Genomic DNA, 22047 nt, shown 5'->3' with positions numbered 1-22047 from the left:
CAAAAGAGCACATGTCACTCCGCTGTTCATATCCCTCCACTGGCTCCCGGTTGCTGCCCGCATCAAGTTCAAGTCCTTGATGCTCGCCTACAAAGCAGCAACCAAAACAGCTCCGACCTACCTGAACTCCCTCATTCAGGTCTACGCTCCCTCCCGCTCACTTCGCTCTGCAATGGAACGGCGCCTGGTGCTGCCACCACAACAAGGCCCTAAGTCTCTAGCCAGACTCTTCTCTACTGTGGTTCCTTGGTGGAACAAGTTACCAAACTCCATTTGATCTGCAGAGTCCCTCTCAATCTTTAAGAAATACCTTCTCACCTAATGGACTGTGTAACCAAACAAAAAAAAAAAACAACAACTTTTTATCTGCCTCTATGTATTGCCTCGTAGCACTGCCTCGTAGCACCTATGTCCTGTTGGACCAGAACTTAACTTTATGGCACTTACTCTCGTTGTTCTCTCCTGACTAGAACCTTGCTTGTGTTGTATTAAAATCTCATGTGTACGTCGCTTTGGATAAAAGCGTCTGCCAAATGGGAAATTGTAATTGTAATGGTAAGTACAGTAAGGAATAAGTGATTCACTTACGGGTGGCATTCAAGTCCAACTGCACTTTTCTCTTCTGTTCTGTTCTGTTGTGATTGGCATTTCCATTTTGGTACCCAGAGTTTTCAGGCTAGAACCTTGATTAGGCAAGTTAAGGTTGTGTGTGCTCTTATACTGTATGTAGGTGTGTGTGCTTGTGGGCCCTTCGCTGTACATGTGTATTGTGTATAAACCAACACACCTGTCTGTCTCAGGTCCATCTCTCCTTGACAGCAGCACAGTGGTGATGCAGTCGGTAGCCAAGTGTTACCATGGACAGAACGGAGATCAGGAATGAACATAATCTCTAGCTGGGGCGCCTCTGGCTTTCAGAGCGGTTACACAGTGGTTTTATCGCAGCAGTCAACTTATTATAACTTATGTTTAATGCCCACGTACATGCTGGCTAGGTTCCTTTGCTCAGCGGAAATTTGGCATTACCGATTCTGGGGATCAAACCAGCAACCCTTCAGTTACAAGACAAAAATGCTGCCATTTTGCCAAGAGATCATATTTGTGTTGAAGTCTTAAATAAATGAATAGCGCATTCATCCTTTTTGAATTGGCTTGCTTACATTTTTCAGTTGGCTCTGGCTCTGAAAACTGTCATCTCGCTGCTGCATAGTGGAACCCAAACGAGTGATAGCGCGTGCGTCTCTCCCGGCCTGACGTCATTCACACCAGCGGACCGGGCCAGGCCGGTCCTACCACGGCTTTATCTAATCTGTCAGGCAGAGAAGGTTTTTGTCTCGCTCTGTACTTTGTATTCTGATGTCAGTCAGTGTGCTGGACGTACTGTCACTTCTTCTTCAGTGAACCACAGAGAACAGAACACACAGTCAGAGACATTTAGATGATTAGGAAACGCGGAGGGTGAGACGACTGGGGTTCCTAGTCTGTGCTGAGTGTGTTTGTGTCTGTGTTTTTGTGTGACGGCGCCTTTGTATCAGTATTTTTGCCTTTTTTTGTGTGTGTGTTTGGAACAGAAAGGTGTTGAAAGGCAGTCTGGAATCTGGTTTAAGTTAACTAGTGTCTCCTCCCTCCTGGCACTGATACTCATCATTAGAGGAGTCAGGCTGGACTGGAGTTTAGGGCTTCCCTCGGATCCACTGATTGACCCAGAATGCGTTTCTGCTTGGCTGTTCCCAGCTAAGGGGCAGTTCTTCCTGGCTCATCAGACCAAACGCTCTCTCAAGTCGCCATCTCTTTCTGCCCCTCTCCCACTCACTCTATCTGTTATGGACATTAAAACAAAGCTCTTCAGTGGCGGCTCATGATTACAAAAAAAAACTAGTTTTAAATGGGAGTGAAGTAGAAAGGGCCAAAAAGACTGAGAAGATTATAGAATGCCAAAGAAAAACACCAGACTCATCGGTCAGATCTTCCTTTGCCTTTCAAATAAATAAACCTGACTTGAGAGAGGGAGAGGGAGGCCTTGACCTGCACCATAGGCTGTGAACAGGACTCAAATCCATGATATTGCAATTACATGGTATGCACTTCAGATCACTGAATCATCAGGATGGCCTAAACTGAACTTCGCTTTCACAAAGTTTAGTGCTTGTACCATCAAACTAGTAATGATGGAGATTGGCAGAGCTATAGTGGGTTTTATGGAAGGGGTCGTGGACCTGAATGCTTCTTTTATATACACTAAGGTGCTTCTGTCATGACTCGCATTTGAAACACTCAGACTCTGTTTTGTACTCTCACTCTCACACACACACACACACACACACAGTTTTTCTCCTCACGGCACAACACAAACAAGCAAATACGTGCAGCACTTTTAAAAGAAAACCCCTCGTACACGTTTGCATGCCACGGCATGGGGAGCCAGCTGTACTGTGCTGATTCAATAAGTGCACAGGAATGTTAACAACCTCCTCAGGAATGCTGCATTCCCGAGCCGTGGATTCTCAGTCATGTTAGGGGATCCGGGCTCGGGGGGCCTACTGAGAGGGAGCCTCATCCTGAGAACGCCGGGAGAAGGTAACCTCCCTCTCTGACAGTAGGAGCTATGTGTTTTCTCTCCAGAACATGCTGTATCTCGGTAGCATCATTTTTAGACACTGGGCTCAGTAACAGCCTTCATTGCAATGATCTTGAATCTTGGTTCATGGTTTTTGTGTTTTCTTTTCCAGTAAATTCTACTAAAATGTAGTTGTGCGACTGATCTTCTTTTCCACATGTGAGTTTTGAGCATGGAAAGCATTTATGTATATATATTTATTTATTTATTTATTTATTTATTTATTTATTTATTTATTTTAACTTGTATCCAGTGATACAATTGCATGAACATTATAAAATGTCAGACAATGCTTGACCATCAGTAGGAAAAAGTGACTTTACAAAGTTACAAGGTTTCTGTAGGACACTGACCATGTGAGGTATTTTCTTATTTTTACCAGAAAATCAATTGCCAGATGTAAATCTAATCCCGTCTCCAAAATGCCAACTACTGAGGAATGAACAACAACGGCCGTATTTCAGATTGTCATCTCCTCATGCCATTTGGAATGAAACACAGATTTTTTTTACTGGACAGCAGCAAAATGCGACGGTGAAAAAACACAGCCACACAGATGGAGATAGACCATGTGTTTTGTCTTCAGCACCTGTCCGTCCTTGGACCAATGTCTGGGAAAGTGCCTAGCGCTGGAACGACAAGTCCCAGCAGTGTTGCTGTATGTACCTACACATCACAGCCTGTTCCCAAACCTGCTCCAGCAGGTCCAAACTGCTCCTCTCCCCACCAACCGCCTCCTTACTCTCCTCTCATCCCTCCTCCTCTCATCCATTTTTCTTCTCCTTTCTCCATGTTCCCAAAACCTCTCCACGGGGACGGGTATCTTCTCATTGCCTCCTCTATGTCTTCCTCCTCTTTTTTTTTTTTTCTCTTGCTCTTCCTCCTCTTCCTACTTTTCCCATGCATCCTCCTCTTTTCTTCTCATCCCCTCTGTTCATTTCTCTGCTGATAGCTGAACCAGCTGTGGGTCTAGCAGCAGCTGCCCTCGCTCTACACCTCTCAAGCACACATGGAAACACACACACACGCCTGCATGCTTGCACACACACACACACACACACACACACACACACACACACACACACACACACACACACACACACACACACACACTCCTCCCCTCAGAGTTGTGCATGAGTGGGCCAGGATGTTCCTGTCAGTGTCTCTCTCCCCATTGGCTTAAAGGTTGCTGAGCTGCGGATGTTTTTTCTGACTCCCTCTGTGTATCCCTCTCTCTACTCTTTCTTTTCAGTCACTAACTTTCTATCATTCCTTCTTAGTGACCTTGTCTCTCTCTCTCTCTCTCTCTCTCTCTCTCTCTCTCTCTCTCTCTCTCTCTCTCTCTCTCTCTCTCTCTCTCTCTCTCTCTCTCTCTCTCTCTCTCTCTCTCTCTCTCTCTCTCTCTCTCTCTCTCACACTCTCTCTCTTTCTCTCTCTCTCTCGTTTATCAGGCATTGTTAGGTTAGTGTCCGGTGATTCATCAAAAACAAACAACACATAAAACGGCAAATTGTATCGAAAGCATTGTTAATGGCATATGGTTAAAAAACAGTGGTGACAGAGTGACTGTAGAGTCTTTGGCATGCTTGTTCTGCAGTATGTTTTTAATAAATTGTTGCTGAGCCTTTCAGTGGCTTTGTAGTGTTGTAAACATGTGGAGACATGGCACGGGATGCCAACATGCACATATTTGTGTCCATGTCTCATTACTAGAGAATGAAAAGGCCTCATCCTGTCGGTAGCACAGAGGAGCCAAGACATTGGGTTGGGCTCTGTGTGTGTGCGTATGTGTGAATATGTCCGCATCTTCTTGTGAATATGTATGTAAGAGAAGTAGGCAAACTTCAGAGAATGCCAGACTAAAACACGAGACGGAGAATAGAAAAAGAGAATATCCTCCATAACCCAAGAGCTGGTAATGGTGGCCACATGTTTCCCCACACATGCAAATGTTTAACCATGCTCCTCCTCTCTTTCTCTTTCTTTCTATACCTCTCTCACTCCCTTTCTCTCTCTCTCTAACTAAACTCATTTAGCAGGCATAAATCTGAAGCATATTGTTGCCCTATCTACCTGTACAAAGCACACACACACACACACACATACACACACACACACACACACACACACACACACACACACACACACACACACACACACACACACACACACACACACACACACACGTTTACTTTCCAAAGCCTTGATTTTCCTTCTCCCACCAAGGTTCCCTCAGCCTGTCTGCTTGCCTGGCTCTGTGTTTCTCTGTCAGTGAGTAAGTGCTCCATTTGGCTCTCCATAGCATTCCTTCTCTGCAGGCCCCAAGGCCTCCGTTCCTCTCGCTGATCTTTATTTCTGTCTCTGCATTGCTTCACGTGGAATCAATAGTTTCTGTTAGTCACTTTAGCCCTGTTAACAATTAGCCATGGAGGGGAGGACAATGCAGAACAGAAGAGGGGATGTGAGGATAGAGGAGAGGTAAGGGGGGAGGGGGGGGAGAAAGATGATGGGAGTGCAGGTGAAGGAAGGGTAAAGGAGAGGAGAGGAGGAGAAGACTGCAGAGTATCAGAGGGGACAAACACATGGAAAGTTGAAACAAAGGAGAGGATTCTGTAGATCTCTGGAATGATTTAAGTTGCCTGGCCAGCCTGCCAACACTGAAACTCCAGGCCTCCTGCAGATGACTGGTGCTCAGGCTGCCAGAGCAGAGCAGAGGATACCAGATGCATTCTGGGCTGCGATGGACAGATTGATGTATCAATTTCACCCGGAGCATGATGTGCAGAAACTGATTCCAGCAACGCACATGCTGCAAGTGGTTTGCTTCATGCACTGCACAGATACCAACAGAGTCCCATGCAGAGGCAGAAATCAGCTGATTTCCATGCTGTCAATGAGTCAAACCTTAATCACCTGCCTCTCTCTGTCATCTGCAAGCTGTACTCAGCCATAATCCTGTTTAGTCAAGACTTTACCATCTATCGCTTCAGTCAGCGTGTCTCTTCATTGTTCCAGTCATAACCCATGATTCACATTCATACACACACAGATAGTCTTTTTTTTTTTTAACTTATTTTATTTAGTATCAGAATAATACATTGATCACATACAATCACATACAATCTTGAACGTTCCTTGACAGCCAAGCTCATCCAACATTTTCAGTTACCAATCAGAGTTTTTAAGAGGGAAAAGACATTATTTCAAGAGAATATCGCAAAATAAATAAATAAAATAATAAAAAATAAATAAATAAAAAAGAGAAATAGGGAGATATATGTATTTTTTCTTTTTTTAAGTGTTCTTCTATTCAGCCATATACAGAATTACAGGTGTCCATCTCCTCACAAAAACAGCCTTTTTCATTTGCAATTGTGCAGTCATTTCTTCCATTATTTACACCTGTCTCAGTCTCTTAGTCCATTGTTCCACTGTAGGGGGTTGATTTTGCAACCAGGAAATAGTTATCATTTTCCTTGCAATTAACAATAATACCCTTAAGATATACAAATTATCTCCATAGTGTATACTTCTCGGTATACATCCCAGAATATAATACAGTGGATTCAAAGGTAAATCAACATCTAAAATGACTGTTATCTCACTTTTAATATTCTCCCAAAATTTCTGCAGTCTTGGACAATCCCAGAAAATATTTGTATGATCCCCAATCATTCCACAGCCTCTCCAGCATAATGGTGAGGGCCCTCCAACAAACCCGGACACCACTTGAGGGGTCCTAAAGTACCTAACCTTAACTTTCAAACTCCCTCCACACAGGACTATTTGTGATCTTATGGCGACTCACACACAGATAGTCTACAGAATGATTTTTGCTCCTGTTGCCATTTGATTGCTGCTGAACAGATCCTGTGAGGCCTCTTATTGAAAAGAATCACAGCCACTAATTTAATCCATCCTTTCAGCTGGTGTCACATGTGGGATACAAACCTACGCTTTCAACTTTCACATGGCAGCTGTCTGCATGCTTTCTTTCAGCCTGCAAACTGGTTAATTCTTTTCAGTTATGTTTACGTACGAGCAGAAACTAAATTCAGTATTAATTCATTATCTGCCTTTGTATGAATATGCACTTGTGTGTTGGTCTATTTGTTTGGAGTCTTTTTCTGAGGTAAGGCAACACCAGTCCAACATGATTTGACATGTGTGTGTGCATGTCTGTGGTCTGACTGAATGATGTGAAGGCTCATGTGAAATCATGTTCAGGACACATAATGCATTGGTATTTATATGCATTCTGTCCACACTGTGATCGAGTCACAATTTTGTGTGGCAAAACAAGCAAATGAGTGCGGAGGTGGCAAGTCCCATCTATTGTCAACAAAAACAAACATGGGAGGTGTGATGAACAGAGGCAATGTTACGTCAAGCTTGAATTTATAGTCTGCTCTACCACAATACAAGGTGAGCGAGCAGAGTGAGGTATGAATGTGCAGGCTGAATAGTGTTATAGGACAGTTTTTACTAGATGTGACTGCCAAAGGGGCTTTTTGTAGCCCAAGTACTTTATTGAGAGAGAGATAGACAGGAAGAGTATGAAAGTGTGAGAATGAAACTTCAAGAAAGAGGAAAGAGAAAGGTTAATTTGGCTACTTGCATCAGAAACGTGTCTTTGAACGTGTGATGAATCAAGGAAACAAGGACTTTGAGTCAGCAATGAAATTTCCACCGGTGATGGATCGGGGACGGCCACTCCCATGCAGCACTGTGTCCTGAGGCATACTGCGTGTCTTGGATAATTGTGTAATTGCTCAATCAGAGTAAAAAACACCTTTATTTCCCAACATGCACAATAATGGGAAGAAAGGAAGCCACATTTGGTGTAAAAGAGGGTCAGTTGTTTAAGGACCATATGTAGTAACAGCAATAGTCTATGAGCTTCTTTTCAACTAATATGGTGCCGCCAAAGTTGTATATTGTTGTTGTAATCAAAGAAATATCACCAATAGATACATTTTGATATCGCCCAAGGCTAATTTACACTCACTGACTTACTTACACTGACTCTGGCTAAAATCTCATCCGCGGAAATCTGCGTAGGTGGTCTGGCACATCCGATCACATTCCGATCGCAATGCGTGCTGCACGCATTTGCATGCAAGGTGCGAATGCATTCAGCGCTTTTCCTTTTGCAGATAAGGTATTTCAATACAGATCGCATTTTAATACCAGGTTTAGATGGGGTCAGTGTTGTGTTAGCCTTGAAGGAAAAATGGCATAAAAATTGCAATGGGTGATTCAGTTTGATTGATCTACTCCAAGCCATAAGAATAAAACATGCCAGTTCAGCATTTGAGCAGTGTTCTTTCAGAACAAGACCCCGTAAGCAGACATCCCTTTCTTTTTTCTATTTCTATTATCGTTACTCCTCCTCCCACAAGAGGACAGTCATCCATCCTTCGTCTTTCCGCTGGAGTAAATCATAGAGCAGTGCAGGAATTTCCTCCTAGGCTGCATCCTTAGTTTGGACTTAAAAGGAAGAAACTCTATAGTTTGCTCAGTCTGGTGACCTCCTCGCTTCACACACCCCTCACCTCTCTCTCTCTCTCTCATACACACACACACACACACACACACACACACACACACACACATACCTGCTGTCTCACCCTCTGGTTTGTACTTCATGTCTGTTTGTCTGGGCCGCAACAGACAGGCAGGCAGGCCTTAAACTGTTTGCCCTCTAATACGACCCCTTTCTACACCCACTTAGTCGAAGAGATCCAGCACAGTCCGGCCTCCATATTTCAACCAGCTCTCTAAGTTCCTGTCAGTCAATGTTTAAGCATTATTTAAGCTGGAGGAGAGTTGAAACTCAGAGGGGAGTTGAACATTCAGCCAAAAAATAGTCCAAAATAACCAGACACGCGGACACAGACAGAGTGGTTGCTGCTCCGTTTATCCAGGGTTTAGTGTTTTGTGTCTCAGGATTTCACTTTTTTTTGGACTAAACTCCCATCTGACTTCTTATGAAGATTATTTTTTCCTGTTTCCCATTACTTCCCAAACTATCTTGCGCCCCGCTATCCTCCTCTTCCCCTTTCTTGAACTTTCCTCTATGCTCTCTTGTTTCTTCTCAACATCCTCTTCAGGATGATCAGAGAAAGCATGTTTAGTCTGTGTGACATTGCCAAGTCCAAAACCAACCAGCTGTCAGTGGGGGGGCTTTGGGGACGGAAATACCACAGGGTCTGATGACTGAAGAGAAAAGAAGAGGGGCAGATACATAGGCAGACCGCTTAATACACTTGAGGACTGTGGAGCAAGTTGTTTTCACACTGCTGAACCAAAACAAACTATTGTGTCTGCATTAAACCATTTCCCTTCTAATATGAGCCATGTCTGCACCTACTTTTGCTGCTTTCACCAAGTTCTCCTAGCTCCCCGCCTATGATTGTGAGCATTATTTAACCAGGCACATCGACTACATCATTTTCTAACAGCAGCAGAACAGAGAGAGACATAGCGACATAGAGAAAGACAAAGCGAACGAGACAGAGACATATACAGATAGAGAGAGAAAATAAACTTTAGACTCTTTCTGTTCTCGCCTACACCCAGTTTCTCTCTGAGAACTGAACCTGGCAAGGCAGTCAGCCTTCACTCAGCTAGGAAGCAAGCAATCAGGAGAAATGGTCGAAATTTAAACAGTAATTCAATATCAAAATAGGAGAGACAGAGAAAATAAGTCAAATGAAATGAGTGCATAATGACTCCTTATTGCTGTTTGACATATACACAGCACACTGTGGATGGTTGATGTGTCTTGGCTCAGGCTGTGGATTTGCTGGCTGGCTGGCTGGCTGACTGACTGCCTTTTGGCTGGAGGAGGGTGTCAGTGCGGTTGACTAGCTAACCACCCTGCCTCTAGGTTGCTCCTGCAGACCTGTGGTAGTCGGCTGAATGATAGATCTGGTGCAGAGGCTGTATGTCCCACCCAGCGGTCGCTGCTGATGAAAACCAGGCATGAGGAGACAGCTGCTTTCACTGACTGGGACTCTTTCTCCTGCCTGTACTATCGTTCTCTTAGCTGTTTCGACGCAACTTGAGGAATGTGATGCTACATTGTATGTTTGTTCATTGGCCCCTCCACCCGATCGTCACATGCCGTATCTCAGACACTGTGGGTCGAATTTTGGTGAAACTCAGAGGAATAATCTTGTCACTGCATTTTGCCATTTGCCAAACTGCACTTATTGCCCCATGGGGGGTGCTACAATTACAGGTCACATAATGAAAAAAGAACAAGCCATATCACAAGTTTACTGCACATATACAGCTATTCTTGTTCTTGTTTGACTCTCTGATTATTAATGAATACCATATTATATTTTCAGCCATATTGAATGCATGATGATTCATGAACATTTTTCCCCTTAGGCTTTATATTTTTTTTTTCACCAAATCAAAACTCACGGGTCATGGCCTAAGGAGACTGAGATGCACATACTATATACTCTGTAATATACTGTATACATACGCATATACTTTGGGGTGGGGTAGGTGGGGGGCAATGGCTGCTTGACTGTAGTTGTTACTGGACCAACGGGTGACTGAATCATCCTTTGGGGATGACGTTCATGTTCTGCCTGTCATTCTATTCTATTCTCGCTTTCTTCCTCTTTCTCTACCCCCCGTTGTTGCTCCATTTCTCTACTATTTTCATTTCCTTTTTTGTAACATCCCTCTTTTCCTCTCTCTTCCTTGTGTGTGTGTGCGTGTGTGTGTGTGTGTGTGAGTGATTAAGGGTCTTTCATGATGTTTTTAGAAGGAAAGGACTGTTTCAGGGCTCCACTGGTTTGGGATTATGTGAAGAGAAGGATTTTACAGTAGAATCTAGCATGGCACTACATTTGCAACCATGTATACCAATTTAAAGTATTTTGCTGGATCGTGCCTCAACCTGCCACAAGACACACCATGGAAAACTGTCTTAAGCAGCCTATGCCACATCTATGTCACAATCTACCACCCTGACTTGACTACATCCTTATCCTTATTATCAAGGTACTATATCTGATGCCTGCTCCAGTGCTTGGGCCTTTGTAGCACAGTCGGGAACGTATCTGCTTCTAGTAAATCCTACACTAATCCTACACAACACTAACTGCCAGTTTGGTTTGGGGGGGTAGCAGACTAAGAGACTGAGTGACTGGCTGATTGTTCCCTATGCTTACTCTCAAAGGTCCCATTCAGTCAAAATCATGGCTGAGAGAGAGGGCAGGTAGACTTGACGGTTGCAGACTAAACAAAACTTCTGGAAGAAGAGAAGCAGTCAGAGCATGTGATGGATAAAACAGGACAGAGTTCTGTTTGCTTTCCTTTTCCAGTGTTCTTTTAGTGGCTACCTTCATCTGTGTCAGTCGTTGGTATCTGCTGATCCGCTGGATGAACTTGTATTGTCATCAGAATAATAAAATATGAGAAAAAATAGGAAGTTCAGAAGAATATTTGGTGCAGCATCCGTATCAATGAAGTTGAACAGGTGCTCTTTAGATTAGGTTCCACTAAATTTGGCTACAAAAAATAGTTTCCCTCCCTTGCATAACATTGCGATCGGTAGCATTTGCAGAAAGTATTCAGGTTCAGCTGAGTTGAACCGGGTCAGTATGTAATTTTATCATGTTTTTAATACTTGCCCATGAGAATTAAAGGCTTTTAAATGCAATACTGAGTGCTTTGGATCCTTTTTTTGGAATTGCTACCTATTGCAATGTTATGCAAGGGAGGGAAACAATTTTTCAAAAAATTGGTAGCCAAATAAAATATAAGAATTGAAAAGACTTGATGCTTAGGATACAACAGATCACTTGAATTTCTGTAGGGAATAGTTTTATTGAGACCACAAACTGGCTTGGTATTGGGCAGATGTGCTTTGGGTTCGCTGTTTAATGAAATCTGAGAAACCGTGAACCCACAAGTCCACATCTGTATAGAGTTCTAGACTGCGACACGATACCCATCTCTCCTCTAGTATTTGCACTTTGCCCTTACAGTATATGAGCCAAATGAGTACTGCATGTAAGCCAGCTGTAATGAACTCTCAGAGAGAAGGAGAGTATCCCCCTGCTCCACTGTAAACACAGAATGGAGTAAAAAAGTCTTTTAGTGCTTGACTCCTAGCAGGCTCCTCCCCCTGTGTATTTTTATAAAGCTGTAAAGAACACCATGTAGAGAACACGCACAAGTCGGCCATTATTCCTGGACCGGTCTTGAGCTGGCCACGCTCCCGTAGAAAACTAAGCTTTGTTCACTTCCTAAGTCTCTCTCTGTCTCTCTCTCCTTCTCCCTCTCCTCTGTCTATTGCTCTCCTGGTATGCAGTGTGTGTGTATGTGTATGTCATTACTATGGTATTCTATGGTGCTGGGTGCAGCCACAGCTCGACATGGTGTTTTTTTTTTCTCCTTGGGAAATAACACATACACAGCCTTCAGCATGTCAGCACGTTCACCACATGGAATTAGAAAAACCTCATCACCACCGCTCACTCTTAGAACAGATCTGTCTCTATACACTGAGAGAGAGACTTGCTGCGTTTTTGAGGTTAATTAACTTCAAAATGTAAACTGAAAATGGAGTTAATTAGTTCATGATGGAACATTAATTTTCAATTCTCTCCACATTGATTGGATCCAAGAACATTTTATGAAGTAATGTTTTAAATATTGAAAAGAATCCACCGCCTGAGGTGATGGAATTGAAAAGTTGAGTCCAGCGCTGCTTTTCACAGTTAATGCTTTTGCTCCGTTTTACCTCAGGTAGATATTATCAGACATTGGACATATCTCTAAGCAGGTATATGATTTTTCAGCTTTTCAGCAGGTTTTTGGGATCACATCCCATTCACAGCTGTGATTCTATACCTCTGGTAACAAACTGTTTGGAGGGCTGTGGTGTATACTTTGCACATCGTCAAATCCAGCTCATAACTTGGCCACACACTATCCCACCTCTCTCTCCCACCTTTTCCCCCTGCTTTCTGCTGTATACTGCAATTAAAGCAGAAATGCTATAATAGTAACTCAAAAAATAGTGCATATTTATGTTGTAGGTCCTTCTGATGAAAAAGAAACCTCTCTGACAGCCTGTATTTGTTTGCATGTGAGTCTAACAGCCTTCATGTGTCGCCCTTCCTGCAGGTGACCTACCTGGGCAAGGTGACCATCTCGGGGACCCAGTTCCTGTCTGGCTGCACGGAGTCGGCGGTGGTTGGCCTAGTGGAGCATCGCACCCTGGCCCAACAGCAGGGCACCTGTGCCCCGGCCAACTCCCTGCTGGAGATCCGGCCCTTCCAGGTGCGTCTTCACCACCTAGACGAGCACGGTGAGGCCTCGGTAACCATGGACACCTACCAAGTGGCGCGGATCGCCTATTGCACGGCCGACCACAGCGTCAGCCCCAACGTATTTGCCTGGATCTACCGGGAGATCAATGACGACCTGTCCTTCCAAATGGACTGCCACGCCGTGGAGTGCGAGAGCAAGCTAGAGGCCAAGAAGCTGGCCCACTCCATGATGGAGGCTTTCCGCAAGACTTTCCGCAGCATGCGCAGCGACGGGCGCATCCACAAGAGCGGCTCGTCGGACGACTTCGCCGAGGACTCGTCCACCCCGGAAGACTCCACCCCAGACGACGGTTGAACGGCTCGCACCCACCCAAAACTCCTGGACCCCCGCCCCCACAAAGGGCAGGGTGACGGGAAGGATGGACGGATTACCTGCTCTCTCTCATTCTCCCCTATTATCTCTCTTTCTGTTATCAACATGGAACAAAATTAACTGACCCCTGCGGACCAACACACCAAGGATAATGAAGTAGCTTTTAAATAAAGGGAAAGTAGAGGAAAAAGGAATAACAAGAGACCTACCTTTACATACAGGGATAGCAAAGTGCTGCCTCTTTGAATAAAAGGCCCTCAAAGACCTACAGGGGCCTTTCAAGCACCTCCATAAATGCCCGTAAGAGATTGACTAGACATTTCCATTTCCATTCTCCATTACTGTCACTCCTGCATCAAGCCGAGACACTATTTGTGGTTCTTAAGCTTTTTCAGCCAGGGACCAGCAAAATTTAGTCCCTTTTCCTTGGACCCAGGCTCATGAAAACCTATTGCTACTCTTGCCATGTGGGGACCCACCAGAAATAGGCTTGTGACCCATTTTGTGGCCCCAACCCAGAGTTTATGAAAGTAGACTGTTGAGCACATAAAATCTTTTAATGTTTTAATTACGTGGATCTCTGTTACAACGCCTTTTACCTTGGTAATAGCAAATGAGGATGTGAAACAAAGCCTTTCAACCTTGCTCATATCAGTATGGTACCTTAGTCTAAGTTGAACCCCAAAATTATTTGCCAATGTCTGGCTTTACACATGTGGACCATGGAGCCAGGAGTTCTACCTGAATCTCTGTTTAATAGGTACTTAAAAAAGAAAGTCGATTCTGAACATACAGAGTATTATGTATAAGGCACCTGGGAGAATATAGGTGCTGATGTTTTAGATAGTTGTTACATTCTAGAGGTTCTCACCAGGCTGCAAGACTGGGCCTGTCTGCACGATAACAGCGACACCTTAATCATCCACATCTGATTTCTGTTTTGAGTATACCAAAAGTCGGGCTGTATTTTGCCTGTCAAATTATGTGCCTCACTTTCCTCTCACATTAGGTTGGTCTCGTACCCATGTCCCAATCTGTTGTGTGAGTGTGTGTGCGTGCGTGTGTGTGTGTGTGTGTGTGTGTGCATGTGTATGCATATGTATGCATATGTGCCAACATTTTTTTTTAACATGTCCAAGTGTAACTGCTTAGTTCTGTACTTTGTGTGTATGAATGTACAAGTGAGTGCTCGCATTTCTGAGTAAGAGAGAAGGTGAGGGAGGGAGGGAGAGAGAAGGGGGGGGGGGGGGCTGATGTGGTGTTATAATTAGCTGGAAGTGAAGACTCCTCACTGCCCCGCAGCATCCATTTTTGATGCTTAGGGAGGCGTTTTTAAATCAGACATGGTACTGTGACCATTTGCCAAGTTTTAACTTTTCTTACTTTCCTCTTGTACGAAATGGAAAAAGGGTACATGAATATGAGAGTCTGAATGTGACAGTCCCAGAGACTGAGGTTGCAGGACCCTTAAAACACAGCCGTCCGAGAGAATGCCTGACGCCTCGTGGCCTCTGCTGAATGTATGATCAGTCCAACGTGCTGCAAGCTCCTCACACCCTCTCCAGTCACTTCAGTCTCCCATATCTCCTCATGCTATAACGGCGGCAGTTCTCGGCGGTGGCGGTGGTGTCGGCCGGGTTCTGTACCCGCAGAAAGACGACTGCAAGGGAGGGACTCTGTCACCGAGGCTCTCTCAGCGCGTCAGTGAGCAGTTTCCACGCAGCTCCACTGCCCTGCGCTGCCTCTCTGAGCGACTGAGGGGCCATTCTGGGGCAGCTGGAGACACCCATCAGAGCCCCACGCCACCTTCTTTTCTAACTGGACTATTGAATAGACTGGACACTATCAGTGGGAATGGTCTTTGATCTGTGACTCAAGCAGAATGATCAGATGGCTCCGGTCTGCGCACACACACACATACATACACACATACATGCACACACACACACACACACACACACACACACACACACACACACACACACACACACACATTGTATTTGAATCTCGCTCAATAAGCTTATGTAAATACAAATGTATCACTTTCCAAATATTACAGCATAAATGTTGATAGCTATTTTAAATAATAAAAAAATGTTGAGAACCATCATACGATACAGAAACAGTGTTATAAAGCCTACTGTGAATATTATGTGGAGAGCCCGATAGTGCTGGCTGTGTGTGTGTGTGTGCGTGTGTGCGTGTGTGCGTGTGTGGGTTTGAAAGGGTTTGAATGGGTTTGAATGTGGTGGGAAGTTTGTAGTGGGGTGTGTATACCTGGCCTATACCTGATAGGCCAGAGGGGGAGAATGTTTATAAAGCTGTAGATTACTGTCATGTCTGTCTGAAAGCTCAGACACGCTTTAAATGTTTGAAAATGTTACCATAAGTGTTTTCTATACAGTGTTTGCAAAGATCAAGAAACAATTACATATAAACTATTTACCAAGACCAATCTGTGATGGTGTGGTCTCTTTTCTCTCAAATCTACGTCATTCTCCTTATTCATTTTAAAGGCACCAGGCATAGGCATTTATTATACAAACCCTGCACCTGCTTGATTTTTAACTTGGATGTAATGGATCCACTGCTCAGGTTGTTTGTGTCTGGGAAGATAAGTACATCTGTGTCTCTAGATCATGTTCTGACTGGGTGCCAAGACAGATATAATACATAACCAGAGTGTTTATCCAGCATACGCAGGTGTACTGCACATTGGAATGTGATTTCCTCCAAACAGTCCACAGACGTAGTTGCAGACAATCTGTTTCTGTGTGTCTCCTGTGCATTTAGAAATGGCTGGATGTGGCTTGGACAGAGCCACGATCTATACAAGACACAATCTATTCATTTTCTGTTTGCATAGCACTGTAAATGCCAAGGCTAGGTGGGGTTGAAATATTTGAAACCCATGTCCAGGCTGAATTTTGCCCAGATGTGCACTCCAGTGTTTGTGTCCATAATCAGTGTTCCATTGTGTGTGGTCACATTGTTATGAACAACCCATAAACATTATTTTATGGTATTTCCAAGTATGTTTCAGGTTTAAGTGTGACACAGGCAGAGCTTTGTTCATCTTTTACAGGAGGTTTTACTCTCCCATTCCTTGCATTCCACCGTCCTCTCAGATCTGTCTTTTATTGTGTTGTTGTGCTCCGACCTCTCATACGCCATAATGTGGCAGCCATTTCTCCTCATGGTGCCCACATCAGTAACAAGGTAACTAACTGGTTACTGCTTCTATGGCTGGCTATCATTTTGCAGCTTAAGAGCTGCAGAGAATTGGAGGCAAAATGGATGCTGTGAAGAATGTTAATGTGTGTTGAATGAGAACAGCGCCTCCCTCTGGCAGGTAGAGCAACAGCCTCTGCTTTGAACACCTTTTCAAAGAGACCATTTCATGTTACAGTCTATACTCCACTTGTGACGGTGAATCCTATTTTGTGTGAGGCAGGAAGGAAACACTCTTTGTTTCACTGTTTCACAAATGGCTTATACGAGCGAAGACACCATGTGATTAATTTTAGCATCCTGAAGAATTTCATGCACAGACAATTTTCCATGCCAAACGGAAATGTGAATGTGAATTGAGCAGATTTAACTTCCCCTTTTTTCTTCTTTATTTCCGTATTTCAGTAATGGTTTGCATTAAAATAGATAGGTCACAGTTCTCCTATTATGTGACCGCACTATTATCTCTAAATTTAAGCGTTGAACATCTCTGCACTAGAAGTTTCCGAACACTGTCACCAAAGTGTCTTCCAGCTCACTGTACACAAAGTTCACTGTTTAGATGCCTCTTTGTGTCGGAGCTGTGCTGAGCGTACGCTCTCCGATTGCTCTCCACTGTGCTCTTGTGTGTGTCTGACCCACTTCCAGCAGTGTAGCAGCACAGAGGGGCCCTGTGGGCCCCAGAAAGAGGCCGGCCCATCAGCCCGCTTCCCTGCTCCACTGAGGCATCAGTCAGTCAGTCAGCTCACAATACCACTCTGTTACCGCTCCAGCTGGCCAGCCTCCCTCCTCTGAGTCCCAGTACCGCCTGTCTATCTACCCGCCAAGGGCCCGCACGCTTGAGGTCCGGTCGGGAGGAAAACGGTGCCAATACTGGCCTGTGATCAGATTCCGCTCATTCACTCACTATCTCTCTCTTGCTGTCTTTCTTTCTCTCTCCCTCTCTCAGCTCCCCTCTCCCCAAGCAGGGGGCCCAGGCCTCTTGGAGAGAGAGGGAGAGAGAGAGAGGGTGTAGAGGAGCAGTATACATACAGAGTAACATATGTGTGAAATGGACCAGCAACTGTACTGAGTGCACAGTCTTACTTACTCCCTTAGGCTTGACTGACAAGGCTACATCTCAGCACACACTTTAAATGCTTTATGAATCCAAGTTCAACATGGCACAGCAACGTTTAAGCATACAGAAAGTATGCAGAGACGGAACAGAAATTTGCCATAATAACCAGGCACAGGAGGTGTCCAAAACATAGTTAACCATCTGTTGAAATAGCAATGGTTGTTACAACAGGCAACATAATAAATGTCAGACACACACGGACTATACATTAGTCATCTTTCCCCTTTTTAAGATAGAGAGCCTCTATCATTTCTTATATTTTTGCAAAGAGCCCTCAACATTTTTTCATCATGATGTTGGATAAGTTGTGAAAACTTGACATCACAACTTTTCTACCATTACATTGCATACTTGTGGAAACACTTTTTTTTTGTCAAAAGGAGAGACGGGGACATTGTTATGACATGAAAAGGGAAAAGGAACAATTGGCCAAGAAGATGAAAAGGAAACTGGTTTAAAATCAAAGTTGCTGCAGAGATAAATCACAAAAGAGTGAGAAGAGGGTAAAAACTTAGCGGAGCTGATGTATTTTCCAGAGCTGAGGCTGGATGGTAAGGTCATAGCCATAGTCTTTAACTCTCTGACACACAAAGCATTTCCTCTGATCATGGCCAGATCCACACTCATCCCTCCCAATGGATCGGTCCATAAAGCCTTCGTGTGATTTAAGAAAGATTCCTGTCATAATGAAATATGGACCGCCGGGATGAAGAAAGGGGAGCGGAGGGGGGGGGCCTGAGACACAACCTGAGACTCCAGACTCTCTCATCTCTTCTGTAAGCTTAAGCCCTGGGGATTCAGTGCACATCGCTATTCTAATGCACTTACAGTCACAGACAAATCAGCTGCCTTGGATCCCTGGGGGACAGGAAATGCCTGGACTCTGATCCAGGAGCAGCCGGCTTGTCAGGAAGAAGGGATGAGGGTCTGAGAGAACAACGGGCCGGAGCAGATCCTGGAAGAATGTCAGCAGCTCTGCCTGCAAGGTCGCACTGCACACCGTCTTGTTGGCATTTTAAGTATACTGGTATATACCATGTCCGCCAAAACACCTGCTGCTGTTTGAAGGTTAATACGAGCCAAATTCCTGAAGAAATGAACCAATTGCTGATCACAACACACAGGACTCCAGGAGGTGATAGTGATCTTTTGCTGGACTCCTATGGAACTACTAAGGTATGTTGGCCCTGCTAAAGTATATTGGCCCTCACTCTCATGTGTAGTGATGAGCAGTAGGCATTTGTCTTCTCTATCATGGCAGGATTACAGTCTGCACTGCAGAGACAAAAACAGATTTGGACAGTTCACTGCCAAAGGAGGAGGAGAAGAGCAGGAGAGAGACACAGAGGGAAGGGAGAGGAAACTGGAAAAGGGATGGAAGAGAAAAGAGAGAAGATAGGGGGAAGGGAGAGGAGCGGGGAAAAAGAAAAAAAAAAACAATGCGGGTGACAAGAGTGAAGACACGGCTAGTCTGGTCAGCATCTTGCACCCAGATGTTGAGCAGGGAGTTGGGTAATCGAGCTCTGTTGGCCAGGCCACAATCACAGCTCGGAAAATAAACAACTGGCAACCAAACCTAACTCTCATTGATTGTATATGCGAGCAAGCACACAGACATAAATACATAGATGGACTGACAGACATAGACAGAGACACAGACAGACAGAGACACAGACACACATATACACACTCAGTGGTGCTTCTGCATATATCCTTGATTCTCCTAGAACTAAACGGCATATTTTGACACATGCCTATGTTTTTCAATCAGCTAGGTACCAGATAATCTTTTTGCACCTTACTGTACGTTGACCATTTCTTCCTTACAGCTTCATGTCTGAGTGTAAGACTGAGCACAGCAGATGTTGTACCTGTTTCATCCACTTGGTGTCACCACAGCTCAGCATTTAGAGGCAGAGTAAATTGTGTTCACACTATTTGGAGAAGGGATTCAATTTAAGACTCTGAGGTTAACTGAGACATTTGACGTTTTAATTTTTAACTTTTCTTTTAGCTGCAAGCATTTACAAAACTTGAAATACTGTGTAGATCAATTGTGGTTGTTGTTGATGACAACAGCATTATTCAAATTACAGTCTTTAAATGTTAATTGTCATTTTGGAATTTTGGAATCACATTAGGCCTACATTCCTGACATCACAGATTCTATTTTTTTTAAATTATTATTATCAAGTAGCCAGCTATCTTAAACAAATTAACCAGCCTAGATTCAAAGCCTTGACTCACTGTCCCAATAATTATCTGTCAATCTGCACTTACATTGCTATAAGAGTGAGAAATCAGACTAATGGAGAATATTTCTGTATATTTCTGTAACTCTTCAGGCTTCCTCAAGGTGGGGAAGTTTTAAAAATGAAGCCTACATTACTGATATGTGAGGTGGTTAGACTTTATGGACCACATGGCACTTGGCCTGTTTGAATAGTATTTCTTGGGCACGGTATTTTGCAGAAAAAATGATTCTGCCAAAAAAAAGAAGAAAAATGACATAATTACGCAGGAGTAATAACATATTCATTTCCAATTAGGAAAATTAATCGCTCCACATCTTGCACAGGAGAGCTGCCGAGGGAATATTTGAGATGTTTCGATATATATTTTTGAAAACTTTATTAATTCTGGATGGATACTTCCCTTTCCACATGCCAGAGCCTTTGAGAGGAAGACAAAGATGACCGAAACTTGAGAGTGTATCACGATAGCAGATCATGATGCCAAAGTTTACCGTGCGTCAAGTATTTACGGAAACTATTACGGACTAATCTGTGTTTATGAATTATTCATTGAATATACTGCTTTATATGCAATTATGTGTGCCGCTTTGCTTGCTGTTGCTGACAATTAAACCAAATCCCCACTCTACATTGTAAAGTAAAACTGACAGTAAACTATGAGCCTGCCGAGCTTAGATCAGCATTCAGTGTATAGCCAAAGATGGGAAGAGCATTGACTGGGATATTTAACTTAAGTAGAAACACTGTTGCTTATGTGCAAGTTTACTCAAGAAGACAAAACGTTCTTAGTTACTTTTAAAATAAAATAATTATGATCCAACATTTACTCGTTTTGGTGTGATTCATGAAAAGTAATGTATTTTGTGTCTTCAGTATATAGGCCACATTGTCAAGCTGAAGATCTCGTATCTGCAAAAGTAAAGGCATAGATTTCTTTCTCAACACAAATCGGCATTGTGTCTTTAAGCCCCTAAACTGAAGGAACAGCTTCTCAGCCGTGACATTTAGCTTTGCCTTGTGAAGTCGCAGGCTACCTGTGTGGCTCGGCCGCTTTGATCCCGGCTCCATACTGAAGCCCAGAAGCTCTGCAGGTGATCGGGAAGGAGGCAGGTGGAAACATCTTCAAAACATCTCTGAAGACAGGACAGTTTTCACAGCACCGTCTTATCACTGCATCTGAGAGTGAAAGGCTGCCTACTGGTGTGTGTGTGTGTGTGTGTGTGTGTGTGTGTGTGTGTGTGTGTCAGAGGACTTCATAACCTTAATCCTGGACTGGAAATGGATTGCATGTTTCTCATCAGTGATAGGATCACCTTATTTAATCCATAGATTTCAAGTGCTGCTTGACTCCCTCCCTGTTTTAAAGGAAGGAAGGCTTAGAGGAGAGATCACCATATTGACAGTGAGATAATGTTGTGGCTTTATATGTTTTCTTCATGGTTTATGGTGACTTCAAATTACTTGCACGTCTAGCTGCAAAGTAAATGAAAAAATAAAAGTAAAGGAAGGAGCCCATACATACTAATTCACTTCTGCTGTTATTTGTTGACATTCAGTCAAGCTGAAGCAAAGAATCATCCTTAAGCTCTCTGGGACATCATTATAAACCAGAGTGCTTTAGGTTGACTTGCCCGATTAAATAAAATAAAGCACAAACGCCACAGCTACAATTAATTCTCTAATCAACTGGAAGCCAAGGTAAGAGTGATAAAATTGGAGTTACATGACATCCTCTAAGTCCGCTACAGCCTGCTGCATTCATTATAAGTTGCAGATAGAACCCACGGGTATAATAACTCAAAAAAGATTAAATAAAGGCATTAATAACTTCCTTAAAGTCATAAAACAATAGAAATAACCCAATTTTAGAGAGATTTCTTAAACACAACTGAACAACTCTTAAATAAATCACACCATGATTTCCAAATTACTGGCAGTCAGGTGGTATCAGCTGCCAGTTGTTAGGATTTGCAATGAATTTTAAATGTTGCATTTGGTTGGAGCTGGCAGCGTCACGACACAAAGTTTTGAGGCGTCTGGCATTTATTGTCGGCTTGTCAGTCTTTAAGAAAATCAAGGGTTTCCACTGGGTTTCAAGGGGTACAGCTCTATGTATTGTGCAGCAAAGAAATATGAATACAAAT

General features: G+C 43.6%; 1 protein-coding gene across 1 annotated transcript in view; it reads left to right on the top strand.

Annotated features, from left to right (window-relative positions):
• The window catches only part of pid1 (phosphotyrosine interaction domain containing 1), a 30393-nt gene extending 15892 nt beyond the window's left edge, over positions 1–14501 (top strand). Inside the window, exon 3 of the mRNA XM_071530121.1 lies at positions 12779–14501. Coding sequence (XP_071386222.1) covers positions 12779–13279 — 501 coding nt within the window. The 3' untranslated portion in view covers positions 13280–14501. The remainder of the gene's footprint in view (positions 1–12778) is intronic.
• The last annotated feature ends 7546 nt before the right edge of the window (positions 14502–22047 follow it).

Source organism: Centroberyx affinis, unplaced genomic scaffold, assembly GCF_046629955.1.
Source record: "Centroberyx affinis isolate AG114_WGS23_722 - 3 ecotype Tasmania unplaced genomic scaffold, CSIRO-AGI_Caff_v1 ptg001882l_1, whole genome shotgun sequence".
Lineage (NCBI taxonomy): Eukaryota > Metazoa > Chordata > Actinopteri > Beryciformes > Berycidae > Centroberyx > Centroberyx affinis.
The sequence above is the reverse complement of the archived record's forward strand: the minus strand, read 5'-3'. Positions and strand labels throughout refer to the sequence as shown.